Source organism: Eschscholzia californica, unplaced genomic scaffold (assembly GCF_041429995.1).
Source record: "Eschscholzia californica isolate CP2 unplaced genomic scaffold, dmEscCali1.0.p SCAF_3, whole genome shotgun sequence".
NCBI classification, from domain to species: Eukaryota; Viridiplantae; Streptophyta; class Magnoliopsida; order Ranunculales; family Papaveraceae; genus Eschscholzia; species Eschscholzia californica.
The window spans coordinates 8,527,820-8,550,177 of NW_028238420.1; the positions used below are offsets into that span (position 1 = coordinate 8,527,820).

The following is a 22,358-nucleotide window of genomic DNA, read 5'->3' on the forward strand; positions in this document are numbered from 1 at the left end:
TTGTATTTTGGTTTGAATACTGAGACCGAGTGCTAACAGATTGACCGGTGTCAATAGAGAAAGTAGTTGTTGGGTCTAGTGCTTATAGAGTCGCCTGCTTACAGCAGTTTGACCTGGTTCCTACAGAAGCGCCTCTTCATATATCCAAACAATATAAATATATCATCCATAGGAGTATATATTAAAGCAACTGGATATGATCTTTGTCTTGGTCTGTTATTGACAATGGAAGTGGGTTTTGTTTTCTAATATAGGATACTGCAACTTTAAGCATGAAAGCTGTAATTATTTGATAGTGTAAGTGGGTCTGTATCTTATAACTATAGAAACTTTAAAGTATACTGTATCGTAATGCAGCGCCCATGTCGGATGAAGACCTTGATTAAACCAAAACTCATTTTTCGTTAGTATAAACTAATGCTTATGTCAATCTAAGAGCATGTTATCTAGCCGGTATCCCTTGTGCTATTTTCTTAGCTATTGTACGACATTTGGGCGCAAAAGGTGAGTTCTTTCCCCCTCTTTAATTTAGACATTTTTTGAAGTCTACTTATTTTACTTTTATTGTACGTAGGAAGTCTCTGTCTAAGCTTGCACCATTGGGTATACTTGCACAAATCACTTTGCATATCAGAGGGCAAGTCGGCCTTACCGTGTCTAGCCTTCCGATCCATTCCCTAAGTCCTAACTAGGCCAACGTGCTAGGAAGAGTAGACCGGCCTAGCCCCATTTAGGTCCAACCCCTCTTATGATCGTTTAGGCCAGGGTCCGGACGTCGGGTAGACAAAAGCATTTGCACCATTAAGCGGAGCAAAGTCGTTCACCGTATTATTTGAACTTTAAATTACTAGTTATCTAATAGAGGTGGTATATTTTGTTAAATATGGAATATTGTGTATTATTCTTTGGAGAAAGTTCATATTCGAACTCTAGTATTCCCGTCGAGAGAAACACGAGCTACCATCCAACTAAAATGGACTTCCCAAATATTTTCACGCAAAAGTGGCAAGTGTGGGCTTTTACTTGGGATGGTATCGGGTGTTATGTGTGTCAAGCTTCATGTGACCATAACTTTACCTACTAATTGGGAGCCAGAAGTGTATCAAATGTCTATTTCAGTTCAAGTTTTGCTAAATTTTAGTTGTTAGTAGTAATGATCCTCTTTGTTTCATGCTCTTTCTTAATTTGCTGTTGAGGCGAAATGGACAGTTAATAGAGTTAACGATATCTCTTTACTTGCGGTTTTGATTTCATATATATTTCTGAATCCAAATGAATAAAAAGTTCGGAATCTCCACCGGCTTAAATAAACAGACATGAATTTAGAGATAGAATGTGACCTGGTACTCTCCTATGTTGATCCGCCGGCTTAGGTGTTGAGTATAATATCATGTTTGTATATATTAATGGTGTGTTTGGTTGCAGGATTCCTAAGTAGGATTCCTATCAAAAGTGGGATTTGGTAGGAATCATGAATCCTTGGTCTGTTTGGCTACCAAGAATCCTAGGACTCTTGAATCCTAAGGATTCCTAATTCCAAAAATTGTATTGGACCAAAATCCCACCTTACCCCCTAGGATTTGCTAGGATTTTGGATTAATGAACCTAAATTTCAAACTTAAAATCAACAAAAAAATATTTCCTTCTACAAAATCATTATTTATTTTCAAAATCATTATTTTTTTCAAAAATCATATTTTTTCTAAAGACTTTTAAAAATGCTCAAATAATAATAAATCATAGGATTCTTAGTTGCCAAACAAGCCAAAAAATATTACTAGGATTCATGAATCCGTGGAATCATGAATCCCAAGGACTCATGAATCCGCGGATTCATGATTCCGCCATCCAAACACACCATAAGTGTAATAGGATAGGGAACATGGTCAATGACCTCGTACTCTCCTATGTTGATCCGTCTTTGCCGCTTGGGGCACACAACTTCAATACAATATAATAAGTTAGCTCTTGACTTTGGATTATTCTATTTCCTCTATGAAAGAAATAAAAAAAGTTAAAGAAACCTCTCTCTCTCACTCTCTCTCTTTCTGTCCTCTCATCCACTTAGAAAATGGAGAATGAAGAAGAAGAAAAGCCAAATCTAAGCAGTTCTCCATTAATTGAAATCAAAAAGGAAAATGAGTCTAAAGATTCGATTGAAGATAATAATAGTAAGAAAGGAATTAGGAGAATAAGATTTTCAAATGAGATCATTGAAGAAGTTAAAAAATGGTTATGTGGGCCTCTTATATTGGTTAATCTTTCACAGTTCTTTTTACAAATGATATCAGTCATGTTTGTTGGTCATCTTGGAGAACTTTCTGTCTCAAGTTCTTCAATGGCTTCTTCTTTCGCAACTGTCACTGGGTTTAGCTTGTTGGTAAGTTACTAACTTTGGGTTCTTTTCTCATTTCTTTTTCAATTTATTCATTCAACATTATATACTATACACAAGTTTATTGTGCATATTTGATGTGTTGTTCGGCCAGAACGGAATGGCAAGTGCACTAGATACATTATGCGGTCAGTCGTTCGGGGCGAAACAACATCATATGCTTGGTATACATATGCAGAGAGCAATGCTAGTTCTTTCAGTTGTTAGTATTCCAGTAGCTTTCATTTGGGCTAACACGGGCTCAATTCTCACGGCGGTTGGACAAAATCGGGATATATCAATAGAAGCAGGACTCTATGCGCGTTTCATGATTCCCGGGCTTTTTGCCTATGGACTTCTTCAATGTTATGTAACGTTCTTACGGGCCCAAAACATCGTATATCCTATGATGATAAGCTCTGGAATTACAACATTACTACATATTGTTGTGTGTTGGGTTCTTGTTTTTAAAACAGGATTAGGGAATAAAGGAGCGGCTATCGCAATTAGTATCTCTTATTGGATTAATGTGGTTCTGTTGGCAATTTATGTTAATCTCTCAAATGCCTGCAAGAAGACTTGGACTGGTTTTTCGATGGAAGCGTTTCGTGACATACTCAAATTTATGAGCTTAGCTGTTCCTTCTGCAGTTATGGTTTGGTTAGTACCCTTTCGGTTCTTGCATTACTTACATTATCCAATTTTTGTTTCAGTATTGTCTACTAGTTGAATTGGTTTATGATTTTGAACAGCTTGGAGATATGGTCATTTGAGTTGATGGTTCTAGTCTCTGGTGTTCTTCCTAATCCAAAGCTAGAAACATCAGTGTTATCTATCTGGTAAAGTACTCTTATTGATACGCAAACAATGTTTCTCGCATACATTTGTTAAAAGCTAGGCCACATATAAAAACGATTGACCTGTATCATTGTGTACACTCTATGTTCAAAGCACCCATGTCTAACCTGGTTTGCAAACCGAGAAAACCCGAATCTATATTTGCCCTATGCTTATAAGGGGTAATCTCCAACACAATGTAAAGGGGTCTCCTATTTTCGGTTTGCAAACAGAGAAAACAATGTTTCTCTTCTACATTTCTCAAAAGCTATCCCACATGTAAAAACGACAGACCTTTATGAATGTGTACACTCTATGTCCATAGTGCCTTGAATATGGGTCTGACGCCTAACCTAGTATGCGACACGAGAAAGCCTAAATCTATATTTGCCCTAATCTTATAAGGGGTTGTTACCAATGCAAAGGGTATCCTTTTTTTTTGTTTTGGGAAAAGAGGTAGAGGTGGTTGAGTACTAAGGTTTTAGTGAGCTACAAATACTAAAACCCTTGAAGAATTGTTGTGATCGTGTTCTCCATTCATAGCGAAAATCATCTTGTCAGTGTACGTCGTTTAGTAAGTGTGATAGTCCTACATCGCTTGCAAGAATGTGTGGAGCAAGGGTTATAGGTGTAAGGTCAAGCTTAATAAGTGGGGAGGCCTTTTGGATGAGATCCTTGAGCCTTCACCAAGAACAAAACCCCGTGTATGTGGCCTTCGGCATGAGGTGCCAAACACGGCGACAATATAGATAACGGTTAACGATTGAGGCGTCACAAGTGGTATCAGAGCTGAGGACGACTCTTTCTCAAAGTGGTGGGATTGTGATAGTCCCACATCACTCACTTGAGTGTCTGAAGCCTGGGCTATAGGTATACGCTCAAGCTTAGTAAGTGGCGAGGCCTCCACTGTGGAACTAAACCTCGCAATTAAGTTAGGACAATATTTGTGGGGTCTACGGTGTCGTTATGTATTCTTATGCTTAGGCGAATCGTGGATTTTCGCTCATAATGAGGCCTTTTGGGTGAGCTCGTGGAGCCTCTCCGTGTAGGCTTGGACTTGAGGTGCCAAAAAGCGGGGACAATATCGATAATTGATAAGGCTCGGGGCCTCACATCTATAGTAACCTGAAGAAAGTAATGGATATAGTCATTCAAGCTGATATTTGTAGCAGGTGGAGCAAAATAATCATGCAAAGCAGGTGGAGTTTGAGATAAATACTCCAAAGAAGTTCAAATCTCAATTAGATCAGTCCACCTCAGAGGTATACACATGGTGATATGGTAAGGGACAAGGAAATAAGACAAATAAGTCCACCTCAGAGGTATACACTGCTGATATGGTTGCATATCCGCTTTGTGCAGAAGAAAGCATGGTTAGGTGTGAACCATGCACCTATGAAGAAGTTATATAAAGAGTGATAAATTAACGCGATGTTCTTTTGCCATGAGTAAAGAAGTTGAATATCTTCACAAAAATTGGGCTTGGAAACTAGTTAAGAAGCATAAATGTCAGAAGATATCAGAACAAAATGGATTTTCAAGAAAAGAAGTGAATCACTAAACTAAAAGATGCAAGATTTGAAGAAATATATATGCACCAATCGTAGTGTTTCAAAATCTAAGGAAAGGAAGACTTTGTTGTTCTGTTGAAGAAATCCTTATATACCAAGTAGTCTCCTAGACAGTGGTACAAACGCTTTGATGTCTTTATGGTTAACAACTGATAACATAGAATGGTGGTTGTGTCTATCATAGAAAATTGTTAGATGATTCTTATTTGTATTTGCTCATATATGTGGATGATATGTTGATTGCTTACAATAACGTGTCAGAATTCAAAGTTCAAGACTTAGTTAAGTGATAAATTTGAGATGAAAGACTTGGGTGCATGAAAGAAGATTTTGTGTATGCAGATGCAAAGGGATGATATGCTGATAAATTTGACTCAGAAGACGTGGATTGAGAAGGTGTTGTAACATTTTTGAATACATGAGGTGAAACATAACACATTTTAAGATTTTAACTAAGTTTTCACCACTGACGATGGGAAGATAGGGTATATGTCTCAGGTTTCTTATGCGAGTGTAGTTCGTGTCATCATGTTTGTCATGATTTGCATAAGGTCGGATCTTTAATCACATGTTGTAGTGTGGTTAGCAAATACATGGGTAGACGTGGGAAAAGTCATTGTCTTGAGGTTAAATTGGTACTATGATATCTTAGTGATCCTCAGATGTTAGTTTGGTTTAGGATAAATAGAAGTGGTGATACTTCTAAGTCAGTAGTTGGATATGTGGAGTCGGAAATTTCGAGAGATCTTGATAAAAAAAGTCCATTGATTGACTATACATTCACTCACTATGCATGTTCACTAAGACAGTTAGTACTTTTAGTTTAAGAATTGTTTAGACTTGATTGAAATTTGTGTTCAAGTTGAAAGGCAAGCCCTTACACCACAATTGTTACAATGGCAAGACTTGTTGATTTTGGGTGAAGAAATGTGATATATTCAAGTCAAGGTGGAAAATTCTTGTGTTTTAGAAAATCTTTACTTTTATTGTTTTTGTCTTTGGTTTGCTTGTTCTTTGTCATAACACCCCAAATAAAAAAGGTGAGCTAGTGGGTTCTGTCAGCCTGCAATAACCCACTACCAACATCTCTCATGTGAGATGCCCCCTTTGCCACTTATAGTTTTTTCTTCAGTGTCGATCATGATCTTCAATCAACTCCTAATAAATTCTTCCACATGGATATGAAGTTGTAAGTATGATAATTGAAATATGGTTTTTTTTTCTTCGAAATTATTGACTAAGTTAACAAATATCTCCTCAGCCTTAACACAATTCTTGTTCTTTACATGATTCCTCTTGGACTTGGTGGAGCTATAAGGTAATTTAAGCTAACACTTGTCGATTAATTTCTAGACATAATTTTAAGATTCCAATAGCAGAAATTTATGAAATACTCTTCTAAATCCTCAGCACAAGAGTATCAAATGAACTAGGAGCAGGTCACCCACAAGCTGCTCGATTAGCAGTACGTGTTATGTTATTAATAGTCATAGCAGAGGGAATACTAGTAGGCTTAATGATTTTCTTGGTTCGAAGATTTTGGGGTTATGCTTATAGTAATGAAGAGGAGGTGGTAAAATGTGTAGCGAAAATGATGCCACTTCTTGCATTCTCCAACTTCTTTGATGGAATTCAAACTGTTCTCTCAGGTTTGTGGTGGTAAAGTTCAAAATTGATAATTCTAGCATAATCTGTTGTTTTATAACGTTTATTTATACGTTATTTTCTAATGAAGAATTATAACTTATTAGGTATGGCTAGAGGATGTGGTTGGCAAAAGATTGGTGTTTTCATAAATCTTGGAGCTTATTACCTTTTTGGTATTCCTACCGCTATCTTATTAGCATTTGTACTACATATGGGTGGAAAGGCAAGTACCTTTTTACTCTGTTTGGGCCTTATATTCTTATGGTATTCAGATACCGTGAAGATTTTATAGACAAGAATAACCTGAATAACATATTCACAAATATAAAGATAAAATAATGCGAAAGTAAGGAGAGGTACCAAAATTATATAAAGGTTATTTCCCAAGAGCCCCCTAATTTATGATCAGCTTCCTGCCTAGCTCCCTAATTTATCGAAAAATACCTAGATAGCTCCCTTTTTACTGCTAGCGTCACACGAGTCAGATTTTCTATTCCAAACTTACCCCTCCATGTGGGAGCATTTCTTTTCAATGCATCTTCCCAATGCAGAATTAATGATCCATCCTCTTTAATACTAAAACCAAATCTAGAGATAGTAAGTATATTATTACCCATTTTTTAGATAATCGTCTCTTGTCTCCGGCTTTTTGATAATTTTCAATAAACCTCAAATCATCTTCTTCTTCATCACCGCATCAACCTTGATTCAGTCATCATGGATGAAAAATCAGATGAACTTTTATCTTTACAACCACAATTCTCAATATAGATCTGGGAGAAAAAGTGGATTCAGTGATAATGAAAATGATGATAATGAAAAAAAAATCCAAATAGATTCAGGAGAGAGATGGATTCAGTGAGAAACTGAACTAACCTTATTAGATCTGGATTTGTTAGGCCAATTCATTCCAGAAATTTTAATTTTGATAACAGGAAAGCAATTACCACAGTCCTTCATTTGGTGTTTTCTACGTTTCCAAAGAAGAATGCATAAAGAAAGTTCGAGACGAAAAGAGAGAAAATTATAGAGAGAGAAAGTTGCAGAAAGCCATGAAAGAATGTGAATTGTGTAATTCCCCATCAAGGATGTAGAGTGAATCAGATGAAGCGAGTTTATGTAGATGATGATGTTTTGAATTTGTGATAGTTGTGTCAATTGCGGACACCATAAATCTGATGACTATGATGATGATGAAGACGTTGATGATGATGTGATGATAATGATGGATACGATGATAATCAAATTGTTCTATGATCATTAACCCCACCTCCACCGATTTCTTCAAGTAGCAAAGAATCATCTGAAAACAACAACAACAAATTCATTCGTTCGTCTCCTTTAAACCTTTAAAAGATCAAAAAAGTTATTAAGTCAAATTCATTTCATCAACAACAACATCATCATAATCATCCAAGTAAAAGTTTTCTTGATACAATTTTCACTTTCTTCATTTTTCTGAAAAATTTTTAGAGAGTTTTTCGAAAGAGAAAAAAATGATGAGAGAGAAAGAGAGTTTGTAGAAAAAGACAGAGAAATAGAGCTAAGTATTCGAACAATTAAAAGAAGAGAAATTTTATTCATCCCTCCATTTGGTCCCTCCCCCAGCCCTCCACCTGATGTGGCAAAATATCACTTGAGCGTGGAGCAAATGGAGAGAGCATGGTGAGAGTATAAGCTCCAATGAGACGTCGCAACATCAGGCGGAGGGTTCGGGAAGGAACCAAATGGAAGAATGAAAAGAATTTTTGTGAAAAGAAGGGTAATTTTGGGAGAGAAAATATAAAGTTAACGACGTTTTGACGTTAGCGGCAAAAAGGGGGCCATCTGGGTATTTTCGATGAACAAAGGGGCTAGGCTAGAAGCCAGTGATAAACTAGTGGTCATTTGGAAAATAACCCATTATTTAACATGGTAAAAAAAATACTCAAATAAGAAGGACAAAACCACAACACCTAGTCCAAAATGACTTCCTAGATGATGATAATAATGAGTTGTACGAGTTCTCTCTGAAACAGTAAGGGATTAACCAACTTCTCAAGATGTGTAGAACACTCTTTGGAAAACAACAATTTTTTACCAAAATTATAGTGGATAAGACTGAATGAGAAATTATGTACAGAGATCTCTTACTCCTTAAGGTTTGAACAAATCCTAAATTACCATATTTTTTAAGAAGTATAACACCAATCCAAGTTACTTCAAATAACTATTTTTCACTTTCACTCTCTCTTGAAAAGAAAACTTCGGAAATGTTGGAAATATGAGTAGATCAATGGAACTGTTGGGTAGAAAAAAACTTATTCACTGTGTCGTGGTATGGAGGCCACTGCCTTGAAAGTGATTTCGGAGTAACTGGGGTGCTAATTACTCGATTCCGATCACTCCCCAAGGATTGACCACAACTTACTTCCTCTGTCTGCACTAACAGAGATAGTAATGGAGATAACAGAACTCGAAAACTTAAACATTCAGAAAGAGGAAGACAGCCGAAATTGAGTTGTGTTTTCTCTCTCGGTTTCGGCCAGTATATATAGCCTTTGAGAAAATCCTAACCGCCTAGAAAACGTGGTAGAGAAGTTAAGGGAGTGGGAGATAAACTCGGAAACTGATTAACCCTACGAGATCAGTTAGAGATATACTCAAATACTGATTAGGTTAATCCCACCGACTTAGTCAAAATCCGAGTTTAAGTACTCTTCGTGGCAAAAGAGTCTTTTCATTATAAGCTCCTAAGCTCCCAAGCACCCGGGCACACGGGCACACGGGCCACGACCGAAAGGCCCAAAGATCCAAAGGCCCATAAGGCCACAATCCCAATTAGCCCAATTAGCCCAAATAGCCAAAGAGTCCAAGTTGGTTAAAAGCCCAAATGCCTCACATGTGTGCGCGCGCGTGTGGGAGCCTTCTCTACACCACCATGTGCTTTACAATGAGTTGTCAAGCAACTTATTATAAGACACCTTTAGTTTCACTAGTTGAGAGATGTGGGACATTAATTCTAGAGAAAGAAAGCTTTGAATGCCATCTTCCTTTTAGAGGTGGACCCCACCCATGTGCTAACTAGAAGACAAATAGTCTTGACTAGTAGTGAGTGGGTAAGGCTCACTCTCAATTAATTATTAGATGGTAATGGGCCCAACCATGGAATCACCCAAATGGGCCCAACCATTGTATAAACCCAGCAATCCCCCACAAGATGGTTATCAAAGACTTTTGACTGCTAAGCTGGAAGTGGGACATGTACTTAAGTGTTCAATATCTTTCGATTTGAATTGACACATAGTGGAGTGAGGCAACAACCAAAAAATAAAGCAACCAAGTGAAATTACTCTTGAACTTGGAGATTTCTGGCTGAGACCCCCACAACACATACGATACCCGGTGTGTTCTGCGTTATCCGCGATTCGTTCATGTTCATTAAATAGGCCCTGAACATACCTTGGGACTGGTGAGGTTTTAAGAAGACTTTTGTCTGTCTTCTGTAGAGGGCGGCCTTACTGAAGGAGTTGAAGGAGATGTCCTTCGACCAAGGTGACAATGCGAACAAATTGTCGGATAGGACAATTGATGTGGAAGATCATCAAGTCCGATTGATTTAGGGATCGTAGAGTTGTAGCTAGAGACCAACTACGATCGTCGAATTACGAAGTAATTCGCGGCTAACTTCGATCGGATCCTACAACGGGTTACACATAAGAGTGACAAATTGATCTAGGATATGACTAGTGGGAGTGAGATATAATCATGGGAGTGTCCCATAAACATATCTCATAGGCCTAAAAAGGAATTAGGCAAAGATAGTACAAAAAGGCCAAAAACAGGGTTTTTGGGCCTAGACCGGTTCGGGTACTTCTAGGACTCGGATTGGGCTGAATTTTGGAGGGTTAGTTGCTGATATAATAAACATTATATCAGCCAATTTTCGTGGTGTTTGGGCACCTCCTCCTTAGGGAATTGAGAAAATACCAATAGTTGCTATTTTCGACTATTTCCCTAAATCTTATTCTAAAGGGTGTTTTAGGAAACCTAAAAGGAGGTGGATTCTTATTAGGGTTCTATATAAACACTCTTAAGGCAGAGAATAAGGTGTGGAATTTCTCTCTAAGCTTTCTTACTCTACCACATCAAGTAGAGAGGAGAAAGTGAGCTAATTCCCATTAACTATCTATCTAGTCAAGAAGAAAGGAGTTCTTCTTTTCCAACCACCATTGGTGTGCTAGCTATACAACAAGGTGGGAGATCAAATTGATTGCTCGTGTCCCAAGTAGAGGAGCTACACTTGAAGCTCTTGGTCTTCTTCAATCAATTCAACTAGTTCGAGGGAAAAGCGATTAAGGTAATCTACTATCTCCATTAGATTAATTACTAGTTTTGCATGTGATCCTGGGAATACTAGTGTAGACATTAGATGTCATATTTCCGCTATAAACACTAGTAGAAGGGTATAAATCCCTACAGTGGCGTCAGAGCCTCTTGCCATTAACTAGTTTTTGCTAAGAATCGAACTAATTAATATGCTTAATAGTTTGAAAATTGAGTTTATAAAAGTATTTTAAAAGATGTTTTTAAAAGTATTTTAAACTCATAATTTGATAGGATTCAATAAATTTTCAAATTGAGAATCAAATTGATGATTAAAAGTGTTTTAAAAGACTCAATTTCATTGAATTTCAAACTAATCCATGCTTGATTATGTTGATAGTTATATTTAAAAGGGTTTTAAACATAAAATTTGATTAATTATGAATTGGATTCAAAGATTTTTCAAATTGATTTCAAAATTGTTCTTTGAAAAATTTCAAAAACCTAGATTTTGATCCAAAATTGGTTTGATTAAGAGTTGTTTTTTAAATTTTGGAAACTTTTGAAAAACAAAGATTTGGAATTTTAGAAGTGTTCTAAAAAGAGTAGTTTTGAGTTTGGGAAACTCTCAAAACAAATTTGGAAAAATTTAAAAGTTTCTAAAAGTTTTGAAAAATTTTAGAAGTGTTCTAAAAGGAATTTCAAAAATTTAAGAAAAGTTTTAAAATTGGAAAATAGCAACTTAAAGTTGCATAAGAAATTTTTTTTTTTTTGGAAACTAGGGTTTTGAAAAACCCTAGTGTCCGGCCAGGAAGCTTCCTGGCCGGACCAGAAGCTCCTGGATGCGTCCTCTGGACGCGTCCAGAGCAGCTGCTGAGACGCGTCTTGAAGACGCGACCAGCAGCTGCGACAGAAGCTTCTGGACGCGTCTTGAAGACGCGTCCAGAGCAGCTACTAAGGACGCGTCTAAGACGCGACCAGCAGCTGCGAAGGAGCTTCCTGGACGCGTCTAGGACGCGTCCAGAGCACTCGACCAGACGCGTCTGGAGGTTCTGGGTGTCTCGGACTAGTCCGAGACACCTAGTGCTGGTCCGGTCCAGTACCAGACACGTCTAGGACGCGTCTGGTACATGGACTAGCGTCCTGGCTCCGGCCAGGACGAGACCAGGCCTTGATAGGCCTCGGCCAGGACATGCCGGCCCTATGGGCCATGCTATGTCCGGACCTTGTCCGAGCCCTTTTTGGGCTTGGGCCGGGACTTGTCCCGGGCTTTTTCCGAGGCTTTTCGGACCACGAAAAGGGACCATCATTCGAGTGGGAGTTTTTGCCAAATTTTTTTTCCGATTCCAACCAAATAATTCCAAAATCAATCCGGGCCATCCAAGAGCCCAAAACGGATTTCTCCTTAAATTGATTTATGAAATCATTAAGAATCGAACCAATATTTTTTCCGAAATTGACTCGGGCTTTCTCGAGCCCAAAACGGAGTTTTTCTAAAAGATGATTTTAATCATAAAAGATAAAACCGGAAAGCACCATTAGTTAAATTCTTCGAATTTAGACTTAAGGTCCGTAATGTGACATGTGATGTCAACAAAAGTATCTCCCAAGATAATCATGCATATATAATTCTTAGCCTTAATATATTATATGATTGCATGTGATGTGAATGCGGGAAACTAGTATGGCCATAGATTTATTTCTTTATTCTTGTTTTAAGCACGGATGGGTGCATGCTTTGTAATTAATTTTAATTTCAAGTTTATAAGATCTGCGAATCGTTAGAGTCTTGTAATTAGAGTTTAGGGTCTATGAGTCCATTGAAGAAACTCGAGGATGAAATCCAAAGGCGAGTGGGAGAAATCAATGGAGGTTCAAAGATGGCGATCTAAGACGAACCAAAAGGCGAAACAAGAAGAAAACCAAGGGTGATTAGATCTTCTAGGTTAGGGGCCATACTAGGATCCATGTCTGCTTGATTTACTTTCTCGCGCGCATTTACTTACTTATTTACGCTTTATGTCGTGGATGTTAGTTAGGCTAAATAGTTCACTATAACAAACGCCAGACTAGCGTAAAAGTCCCCAAAAGTAATCTTGAGTAATCGCCTATCCAGATTAAGACACTCGTTGCGCCCTTGTTCGAGGAAGGTGGGTCGGCCTTCGCAGAGTACCTCCTCTACCTTGGGACAATGCGGGTAGGCCTATAGAAGAGGCCTACACGTCTAAATGGTTCTACTCAACGAGATCAGCAAGAGAGTCTTGGATACTCGAGGCAAAAGGATAGATTAGTCATTCATTAATGAAATCTATCAACCAAGAGTCATAAGGTATGATCAGTGAAGTAGTTCACTCACCCGGAACGACGGAGTCAAAGGGTAGGGCCTTCGTCCGCTTTACTTCGAAGAACTGGGGTCTTGGAATCACTTATTCAATCGGGGACGTTTTTTATTGAATAATGTGGGAAAACTAATGTTTTTCAAAAACGATAACGAGTTTTAAAACTTTGCCATTTCTTTTATGTAGTTCAAAGATGACAAAAGATATTTTCAACTTCCGCTCACTTCTCGACAAGGAGAAGCTGAATGAGCACAACTTCCTTGACTGGGAAAGGAACCTAGGAATAGTTCTCAGGATGGAAGGAAAGCAACATGTACTAGAAACTCCAATTCCTGTATTGGATGATAATTCGACTAAAGAAGAGATAGATGAAGAAAGGAGTGTGTGGAAAAAGGCAGAGCCCGTAACTTGCTTAATGCTAGCAACCATGGAACCGACTCTGCAAGAGCAGTTCATAGACATGGATGCTTACTCCATGATGCGACAACTTCGGGAAATGTTCCAGAAACAGTCGAGATTGGAGAGGTTTGAAACCTCTAAAGCAATTATGGACATGCGCCTTGAAAAGGGAAAACCAGTTGGGCCTCATGTTCGCCAAATGATCAGGCTCATAGGCAAGCTGGCTAAACTAGGTTTCCCTTATAGCCAACAAACGGCTACCGACACTATCCTTCACTCCCTCCATAGTGGTTTTAATCAGTTTAAGATGAACTACAACATGAATGGATGGGATAAAACGTTGGAGGACTTCATTCTATGCTTCTAACAGCCGAAAAGGACGTCGCTATAGTGGAGACTAAGAAAGACGTTCTTATGGTACAAAAGGACAAAGGGTTCAAGAAAGGTGGAAAACAGAAGAAGAAAACCGCGTCAAAAGGTAAAAGCAAACGAATTGCCAAACCTAAAGACAAAGGTCCTCCTCCTGACACCAAATGTTTCTACTGTGATGGCAAGGGCCACTGGAAAAGAAACTGCCCTAAGTTCTTGGAGGACAAAAAGAATGGAACAGTAGCTTAAAACTCAGGTATAAACAGTTAACTTATCAAATACTGTAAAATTCCCAAATTATGGTATGTAATACCTAAAATTGCCCTTTCATTGTGAATGTACAGGCGCAGCTGGGAACTAAGTATTTGGCTAAGGAAGACAAGATCCAAGAGGGAGCAGAAGCCTCGATTGCTAAGGATGCTGAAAGGGATCGAAGTCTACTTTAGGCACTATTCTAGATTAATCGTTTTTCTAGTTTTTTAACATCATCTCTGTACTAAGTATTATGGAGAATCAATAAAGAATTTTATTTCTAAATTGAGATGTTAATAAGTGCTAAGTTTAACAAACTATACCAAAAGATTCTAAACTTGGTCAAAAACCTATAAGATAGGTTCATCCCAATCGAAAGGGATGAGGACAACAAGTCCACTATAACCAAAACATGAATCAAACTGACAAGAAAGAAAGCCTTGAGTCAAAAACAGAGATTGATCTTCAAACGTACTTCTAACCTATCCATATTTGGAGTGTCCAAAAGGATTAAGATGAAGAACACGAATCAAACTCCATCCTCCAAAATCCATTTAGTCTAGACATAGCTTCTCACAAAACTACCAAAATTCCGTCTAACAGCTAAGCTTGTAAAAGCATTACAAAAACTAGCTAATATCTGACGCAATTTCTTTTGAAAGAAATTTGGGCTTCTTCCACAACCAATCAAGAGAACAAAGTGTTTGTTGCTCATGATAGTATTCTTCTAATAATTAGCACACCTGGTCGTCTGGGAGAAAAAAAAAACACTAATTATTACAAGAATAAGTGGGAGAAAAGTACAAGTCGATTTAATTCGATCATGAGAAAAATCATGGAAGGTCATGAAGAACAATCATGAAACTTGTACAAGACGATTAAAGTCGACCAAGAGCAACAAACTGCGGCTCCTCGGAAAAGGAAAGGTTAAAGACATGATCTTATAAACCCACCGCACAAAAGCGAATGTCATTCGCCGGAGAACTCTCAAAACAAGTGAAAGTGTCTCTAAAGGAATATCTTAAAGTAATTGAGAAAATTCCAAATTGTTGTTCAAAAGCCCTAAAAGGTCAAATCTTAAAGACACAGAAAATAAAGGTTATTTCTGAAGAGATAAAAGACCTGCGCAGAAACGGAAACTGACTCTAGATTTTGGCTAGAACCCAAAATCATCGTGGAATCCATATCTCGTCAAGACATGAAGCTTGATAATTTAATTCAACAAAAGACCTAAATTGGTTTTCCAAAATAGAAAACTGAGAAGGATGGAAATATTCGTGTTTCCCGAAACGAGACAAGAAGAATAAAGATTCTTCCAATCAAGTTATGTCCACAAGCATGCTTCAGAAATCTATCGACAGATTAAAAGCACGCAAGAGTTGGAATCTTCGATTCAAAAGGCAATCAGAGAAATTTGATTCCTGGAGAATGAAGAAAATCTTGAATCACGAGTTTCAAGAAGGTAAGTGGGAGTAAACAAACCTTCCGGGTCCGTATTTAGAGTACATACAAAAGATTGAGTACGACATAAGGTGTTGTATAACAGTAACGAACTGACTCAATAAAGGACCACACACAAAAGGATAAAATGCCATTTTGGGCATCTGAAGATCTATAAGCATAGATCAAAAGGATGATAGGATTAGAGAGACTCAGTACGCTGAGATGCTTGAGATCCGAAACAGAAAATCTAAGACTCGGAAAATCTAAAAGAATTTCGACCCAAAAATTCATGACAGAGGGCGTTGCAAAACTCGGAGTCTAAAAGACACCGATGAGCTAGCACGCATGAGAGAGACATTTATGTTCGAAAACATAAAGTCAATCATGTTGGACATGATTAGCATTTAAACATCCGAATTCGGATTGGAAAACCGAAACACTACTTAGTACATCCTAGAAGGCTAAAGGATGAAGTAGTACAAAATTGAACATGTCATCGTAGCAAACTTCCAGACATGGAAGGAAAGTAGGCTAAAAGTGTTTTAAGCCGGGAACTGTTGCAAATACTACACAAAGAATTAAAGGCCTTAACCCTAGTAAAGATTACTAGATATTATCAAGGTTGAAGATAGTAATCTTCAAATTAATTGATAATAAGCAAAGTTTAAAACCGACTACCACGGTAGTCAAACTAAACTGTCACCTTAGACATAGTATGAGATTCATACACAGTCTAAGGCATGAGGTATAATTTTAAACCTCGACAAGTAAAACTGAGTGGGTAAAAGGAGTTTTACGGAAGAGGCTCAGATTTACAACTCTCGTTATCAGAAATAATAAGAATTATTTCACCAGTCGTCTAAACTTGGTTTAGTGTTTAAACGACAGTCCATCGATAATAAAACGTTCCGAATAGGTTTGTCAGATACGTGATCTGATGAATGAAACCCTATTAAGTGAACTTGGAATAATTATTATCAAAAATCCCTGGTCCAGGTCATTGCATGGACAACAATGACTCACGAAGACTAGCACGGGAGTCGATGGGATAGCGCAGTTTCATGGGCTATATGAATAGTATATTCTATTCGACTACGTGGGTGTGTAAAAGGTTTATACACTGGATAACCCTCAAATGAGAAGTACATCGCTCGTGATGAACGTCAATACTTCTCATAAAGACAATTGGAGAGATTCCTCAAAACATGAGTGCTCCACTCATCTTATGTAAGGAATGCCCGACTTTGGTTCCGTTAAACGCCGCGCCGTAAAAGGAGGTTATAAAGACGGATACTGGGAAGGACAGGATAGACATGAAGTTAAGTGGGAGCGCAAGAATGGATTGTGTCACCCTAATCACATTAGGTACAAAGTGTCTCAAGGTCACTTGATGAGTAGCAACTGAAAATGCGTGGCCGCGCTCAAACGGATTAAAAGTTAATCGTTTGTCTTTTACAGTTGTACTCGGATATCAAGAAAGTCTGAATGATGTGACGTATCAGATGGGATACTAAATTGACACGGGAATCGAGGCATTGCACTTGTTCTAAGTCCAAGTGGGAGTCTGAAGGAGTTGAAGGAGATGTCCTTCGACCAAGGTGACAATGCGAACAAATTGTCGGATAGGACAATTGATGTGGAAGATCATCAAGTCCGATTGATTTAGGGATCGTAGAGTTGTAGCTAGAGACCAACTACGATCGTCGAATTACGAAGTAATTCGCGGCTAACTTCGATCGGATCCTACAACGGGTTACACATAAGAGTGACAAATTGATCTAGGATATGACTAGTGGGAGTGAGATATAATCATGGGAGTGTCCCATAAACATATCTCATAGGCCTAAAAGGGAATTAGGCAAAGATAGTACAAAAAGGCCAAAAACAGGGTTTTTGGGCCTAGACCGGTTCAGGTACTTCTAGGACTCGGATTGGGCTGAATTTTGGAGGGTTAGTTGCTGATATAATAAAAATTATATCTGCCAATTTTCGTGGTGTTTGGGCACCTCCTCCTTAGGGAATTGAGAAAATACCAATAGTTGCTATTTTCGACTATTTCCCTAAATCTTATTCTAAAGGGTGTTTTAGGAAACCTAAAAGGAGGTGGATTCTTATTAGGGTTCTATATAAACACTCTTAGGGCAGAGAATAAGGTGTGGAATTTCTCTCTAAGCTTTCTTACTCTACCACATCAAGTAGAGAGGAGAAAGTGAGCTAATTCCCATTAACTATCTATCTAGTCAAGAAGAAAGGAGTTCTTCTTTTCCAACCACCATTGGTGTGCTAGCTATACAACAAGGTGGGAGATCAAATTGATTGCTCGTGTCCCAAGTAGAGGAGCTACACTTGAAGCTCTTGGTCTTCTTCAATCAATTCAACTAGTTCGAGGGAAAAGCGATTAAGGTAATCTACTATCTCCATTAGATTAATTACTAGTTTTGCATGTGATCCTGGGAATACTAGTGTAGACATTAGATGTCATATTTCCGCTATAAACACTAGTAGAAGGGTATAAATCCCTACACTTACACCCTCGGGCTCACGTAGGTGATTTCTTTGAGTCTACCTCATCGTAGGCTCTCACCCCTTACTCGGGTCTGAAATCATTAAGAACTTTGGGAAGTTCATCCTCATCATCATCAGCAGCTAAACACCATATAATCCGTCTCAATAGGACCACCATTACGGTAATGGATATATTAGCTATCGGTGTATTCATTGAGTCTGTCTCATTAGAACCACCACAAGGGGCTATGAATACATTAAGAGCCTTAGACTCATCCTTAGGTCAAATTCTGACCCCTCAATGGAGCTCTGCTAGTTTTACTCTAGCTGACTCCGCTCCACGTCACAAGAATGGAAAATCAGCACAGAGGCTTCAACCCCATTCCCTTAGACGTTTCGAGAACTAGTCTCCTCGTTAAGCCTTTAGTAAGTGGGTCTGCCAGATTCTGTTCTGACCTCACATAATCCAAGGCTATTACACCATTTTTCAGCATATGCTTAACTGCAGCATACCTTATCCTGATGTGTCTCTTCTTGCCATTGAACACATTATTCTTTGCAACTGCAATGGCTGCCTGTGAGTCACAATGAAAGAAAATTGGTGTAGTTTCCCTTCCTCATTGGGGTATGTCTCCCAAGAGACTCCTCAACCACTCTGCTTCCTGACTTGCCAGTTCAAGAGCGATAAACTCAGACTCCATAGTGGAACGTGCTATGCATGTCTGTTTGGAAGACTTCCATGATACAGCACCTCCACCCAACACAAAAACATAACCACTAGTTAAACTGACTTCATCATTGTCAGTGACCCAGTTAGCATCACAGTAGCCTTCCAGCACTGCTGAGAACTTCCCATAATGCAGGCCTAGATCAATTGTGCCTCTTAAATACTTAAGCAGGCGATGAAGTGCTCTCCAGTGTTCCTCACTAGGTTTATGTGTGTATCTACTGAGTCTATTTACTACGAACGTAATGTCAGGTCTGGTGTGATTCATCAAAAACATCACACTTCTTATGATCTTAGCATACTCAGATTGTGAGACACCTGGTCCTCCATTTTTCACCAGAATTGTGCTAGGGTCATAGGGGGTTGTCACAGGATTCACATCATAGGAGTTGAACTTTCTCAGTATCTGTTCAACATAATGAGGTTGACTTAGAGAGATGCCATCTCGGGTTCTCTTGATTTTGACCCCTAGTATGACATCTGCCTCTCCTAAGTCCTTCATCTCAAACTTCGATGACAGAAAGGTCTTTACCTCATTCACATCATCTTCATTGGCACCAAAGATGAGCATGTCATCAACATACAGACATATGATGACATATCCAGACCTACACTGTTTAGAATATACACATGAGTCTGAGTTATTCACAGTAAAGTCATTGCTCAACATGGTAACATCGAATTTATCATACCATTTCTTGGGTGCCTGTTTTAAACCATAGAGGGACTTCTTCAGTCTACATACCTTGCTCTCCTGACCAGGGATTACGAATCCCTCTGGTTGAGACATATAAATCTCCTTATCTAGATCTCCATTCAGGAAGGTCGTTTTAACATCCATTTGATGTATTACTAGGTCATGCATGGCAGCCAACGCGATAAGAGACCTAATTGTGGTGATTTTAGTCACTGGGGAGTAGGTGTCAAAGTAGTCAAGTCCCTCTCTCTGTGTAAAGCCCCTGATCACCAGTCTGGCTTTATACTTATCTATGGTCCCATCTGGCCTAATCTTTTTCTTAAAGATCCACTTACTGCTAATGGGTTTACACCCTTTAGGTAAGTCAGCCAGCTCCCACGTATGATTGACTAAGATAGAGTCTAGCTCACTTTTTATGGCCTCTTTCCATAAGCTTGCATCTACTGAAGTTATGGCTTCATGATAAGTCTTTGGATCAGTCTCAATTAAGAAACTAGATACGAATTGATCGTTAAGCCAGTCTACACCTTCAGATACAAAAGCAGTAATGAAATCGGGACCAAAAGTTTTTTTATCCTACGTCTCTTACTTTTCCTAAGTTCTGTTCCATCTTCTACACTATCAGTGGTAGAGCTAGATGGGAGCATACTGTTAGGCACTTCTTCATATGTGGGTAAGTTAGTAAGTGACGAATCATTCATGGGAATATTTTCAACAGGTAGTTTCAAAGGAAACTCATGTTCAAAGAATTCAGCATCTCTAGATTCTGTTATGGTTTCATCTTCCAATAACATGAATTTATATGCAGCACTATTTTGAGCATAACCAATAAATACAGAGTCAACTGTCTTTGGTCCCACACTGACTTTCCTAAAGTCAGGTATACCCACTTTGGCCAGACACCCCCACACTCTTAGAAATTTCAGATTAGGTGCATAACCTTTCCAAATTCGTAAGGTGTTTTGTCTAGCCCTTTGTGAGGTACTCTGTTGAGTATGTGGCAGGCAGATAAGATCGCCTCCCCCCACAGTTCATCGGGTAAGCCTGAGCTTAGAAGCATGGCGTTCATCATGTTTTTGAGTGTTCTATTTTTCCTCTCAGCAACACCACTCTGTTGTGGCGTATAAGGAGCACTAAATTCATGGATGATTCCATGTTTTTCACAGAAGGATTTTAGGGTGTTAGAGTTATACTCTCCTCCCCTGTCAGACCTAAACCTCTTTATTTTTCTGTCTAGTTGGTTTTCTACTTCAACCTTATAATTCAGAAAAGCTTCTTCAGCTTCATCCTTAGACCTCAGGAGGTAAACTTTCGTGTACCTAGAGTAGTCATCTATGAAGGTAATGTAGTATCTCTTACCTCCTCTGCTAGCTAGGTTTCTGAATTCAGCTAAGTCTGAGTGTACTAGTTCTAGAAGTTCTGTCGTTCTAATTGTGACATTCTTAAAGGACAGTTTCGCATGTTTAGCTTCTACACATGTGGGACATCTAGTGTGATCATCAAGATCGTCTGCACTGATGATTCCATTCTCTTTAAGTTTCTTAATAGAAGCGTAATTAACGTGTCCTAATCTACCATGCCATAAATTAGAAGACTCAACGATATAAGCAGAACTATAAGTTTTATTAATTTCTGAATCGACGTTCACTACAAAAAGCCCCCCACTCAGATATCCCTTCCCAACAAAGACCCCACCCTTAGAAATTACAATTTTATCAGACTCAGAAACTAATTTTAAACCAGCTTTGTTGAGAAGATATCCCGAGATCAGATTTCTCCTTAGGGTGGGCACGTAGAGAACATCGTTCAGAGACAGATTCTTTCCAGAGGTGAGTTTCAGAAGAACCTTTCCTTTTCCCATGATTCCAGCTTTTGCAGAGTTGCCCATGTAGACGCTGGATCCATCGTTCATCTCCTGGAAGGTCTGAAACATCTCTCTGTTTGCACACATATGCCTGGAAGCTCCTGTGTCTAGCACCCATTCATGTTTGCTTTCCACCAAACAAGTCTCGGCTACTGCAGCAATGATCTCTTCAGGTTCAGCAATATTCAGTACAACAACGTTAGAGCGTTGGTCCTTCCTCTGGTTGCACTGGTATGCCTTATGTCCTGATTTTCCACAGACATAGCAGAGACCTTTCGATTTCTGGATCTTCGAGTTGGACTTGACTCCTCCAGTCTTACTCTTTCCAGACTTCTTCTTCTTATTAGTTTTTGACCTGTCTTTGTTTCCAGAGGGAACAGATTCAACCAAGTTAGTAGTAGGGGAATCAAAGAGAGGTTAGCAAACTTATCCTTGAGGCGATTTGCCTCTTCAGTCCTCATGTGACTGATCAGCTCCTGAAGGGACATGTCCTTCTTCTTGTGCTTCAGATGGTTTCTGTAGTCACTCCAGGATTGAGGAAACTTTTCCAGCAGAACATTGGCTTGAAGGATTTCACACATCTTCATGCCTTCAGCAAGTATTTCAGCAACCAGGTTCTCATAGACATGAACCTGCTCCATGATTGAAGAGTCATCGTTGATTTGGAACTGTAACCACTTTCCCACGATGTACTCCTTACTTCCAACATCGTCAGCTTCATATTTCTTTTGAAGGGTATCCCAGATATCCTTAGCAGATCTGTAGTTGACAAACAAGTCGAATAACTTGTTGTCCATATGATTCAGCAGATGTCCTCGAACGATTTTGTTGTCTTTCTGTTGTTTGACAACATCACCATTCGAAGTAGAAGACCTATCCTTAACCGGGGTAATATCGATGTCGATTGAAAAACCAGTGGATAAATCTTCGAACAAAATATAATCAACTTCGAGTTGTTCGAAGAAGATAAGCAGCTTCTGTGACCACCTCTTGTAGTTAGTTCCATCAAGAGGGATCATCTTTGACATA

At 38.8% G+C, this 22,358-nt stretch overlaps 1 protein-coding gene across 1 annotated transcript in view; it reads left to right on the forward strand.

Moving 5' to 3' along the window:
• The first annotated feature begins 2,071 nt into the window (after positions 1 to 2,071).
• The window catches only part of LOC147548180 (protein DETOXIFICATION 16-like), a 28,034-nt gene continuing 7,747 nt past the window's right edge, over positions 2,072 to 22,358 (forward strand). Inside the window, exons 1-6 of the mRNA XM_086669232.1 lie at positions 2,072 to 2,380; positions 2,490 to 3,034; positions 3,127 to 3,213; positions 6,044 to 6,100; positions 6,193 to 6,431; positions 6,534 to 6,652. Of these exons, the coding sequence (XP_086525358.1) occupies positions 2,072 to 2,380; positions 2,490 to 3,034; positions 3,127 to 3,213; positions 6,044 to 6,100; positions 6,193 to 6,431; positions 6,534 to 6,652 (1,356 nt within the window). The remainder of the gene's footprint in view (positions 2,381 to 2,489; positions 3,035 to 3,126; positions 3,214 to 6,043; positions 6,101 to 6,192; positions 6,432 to 6,533; positions 6,653 to 22,358) is intronic.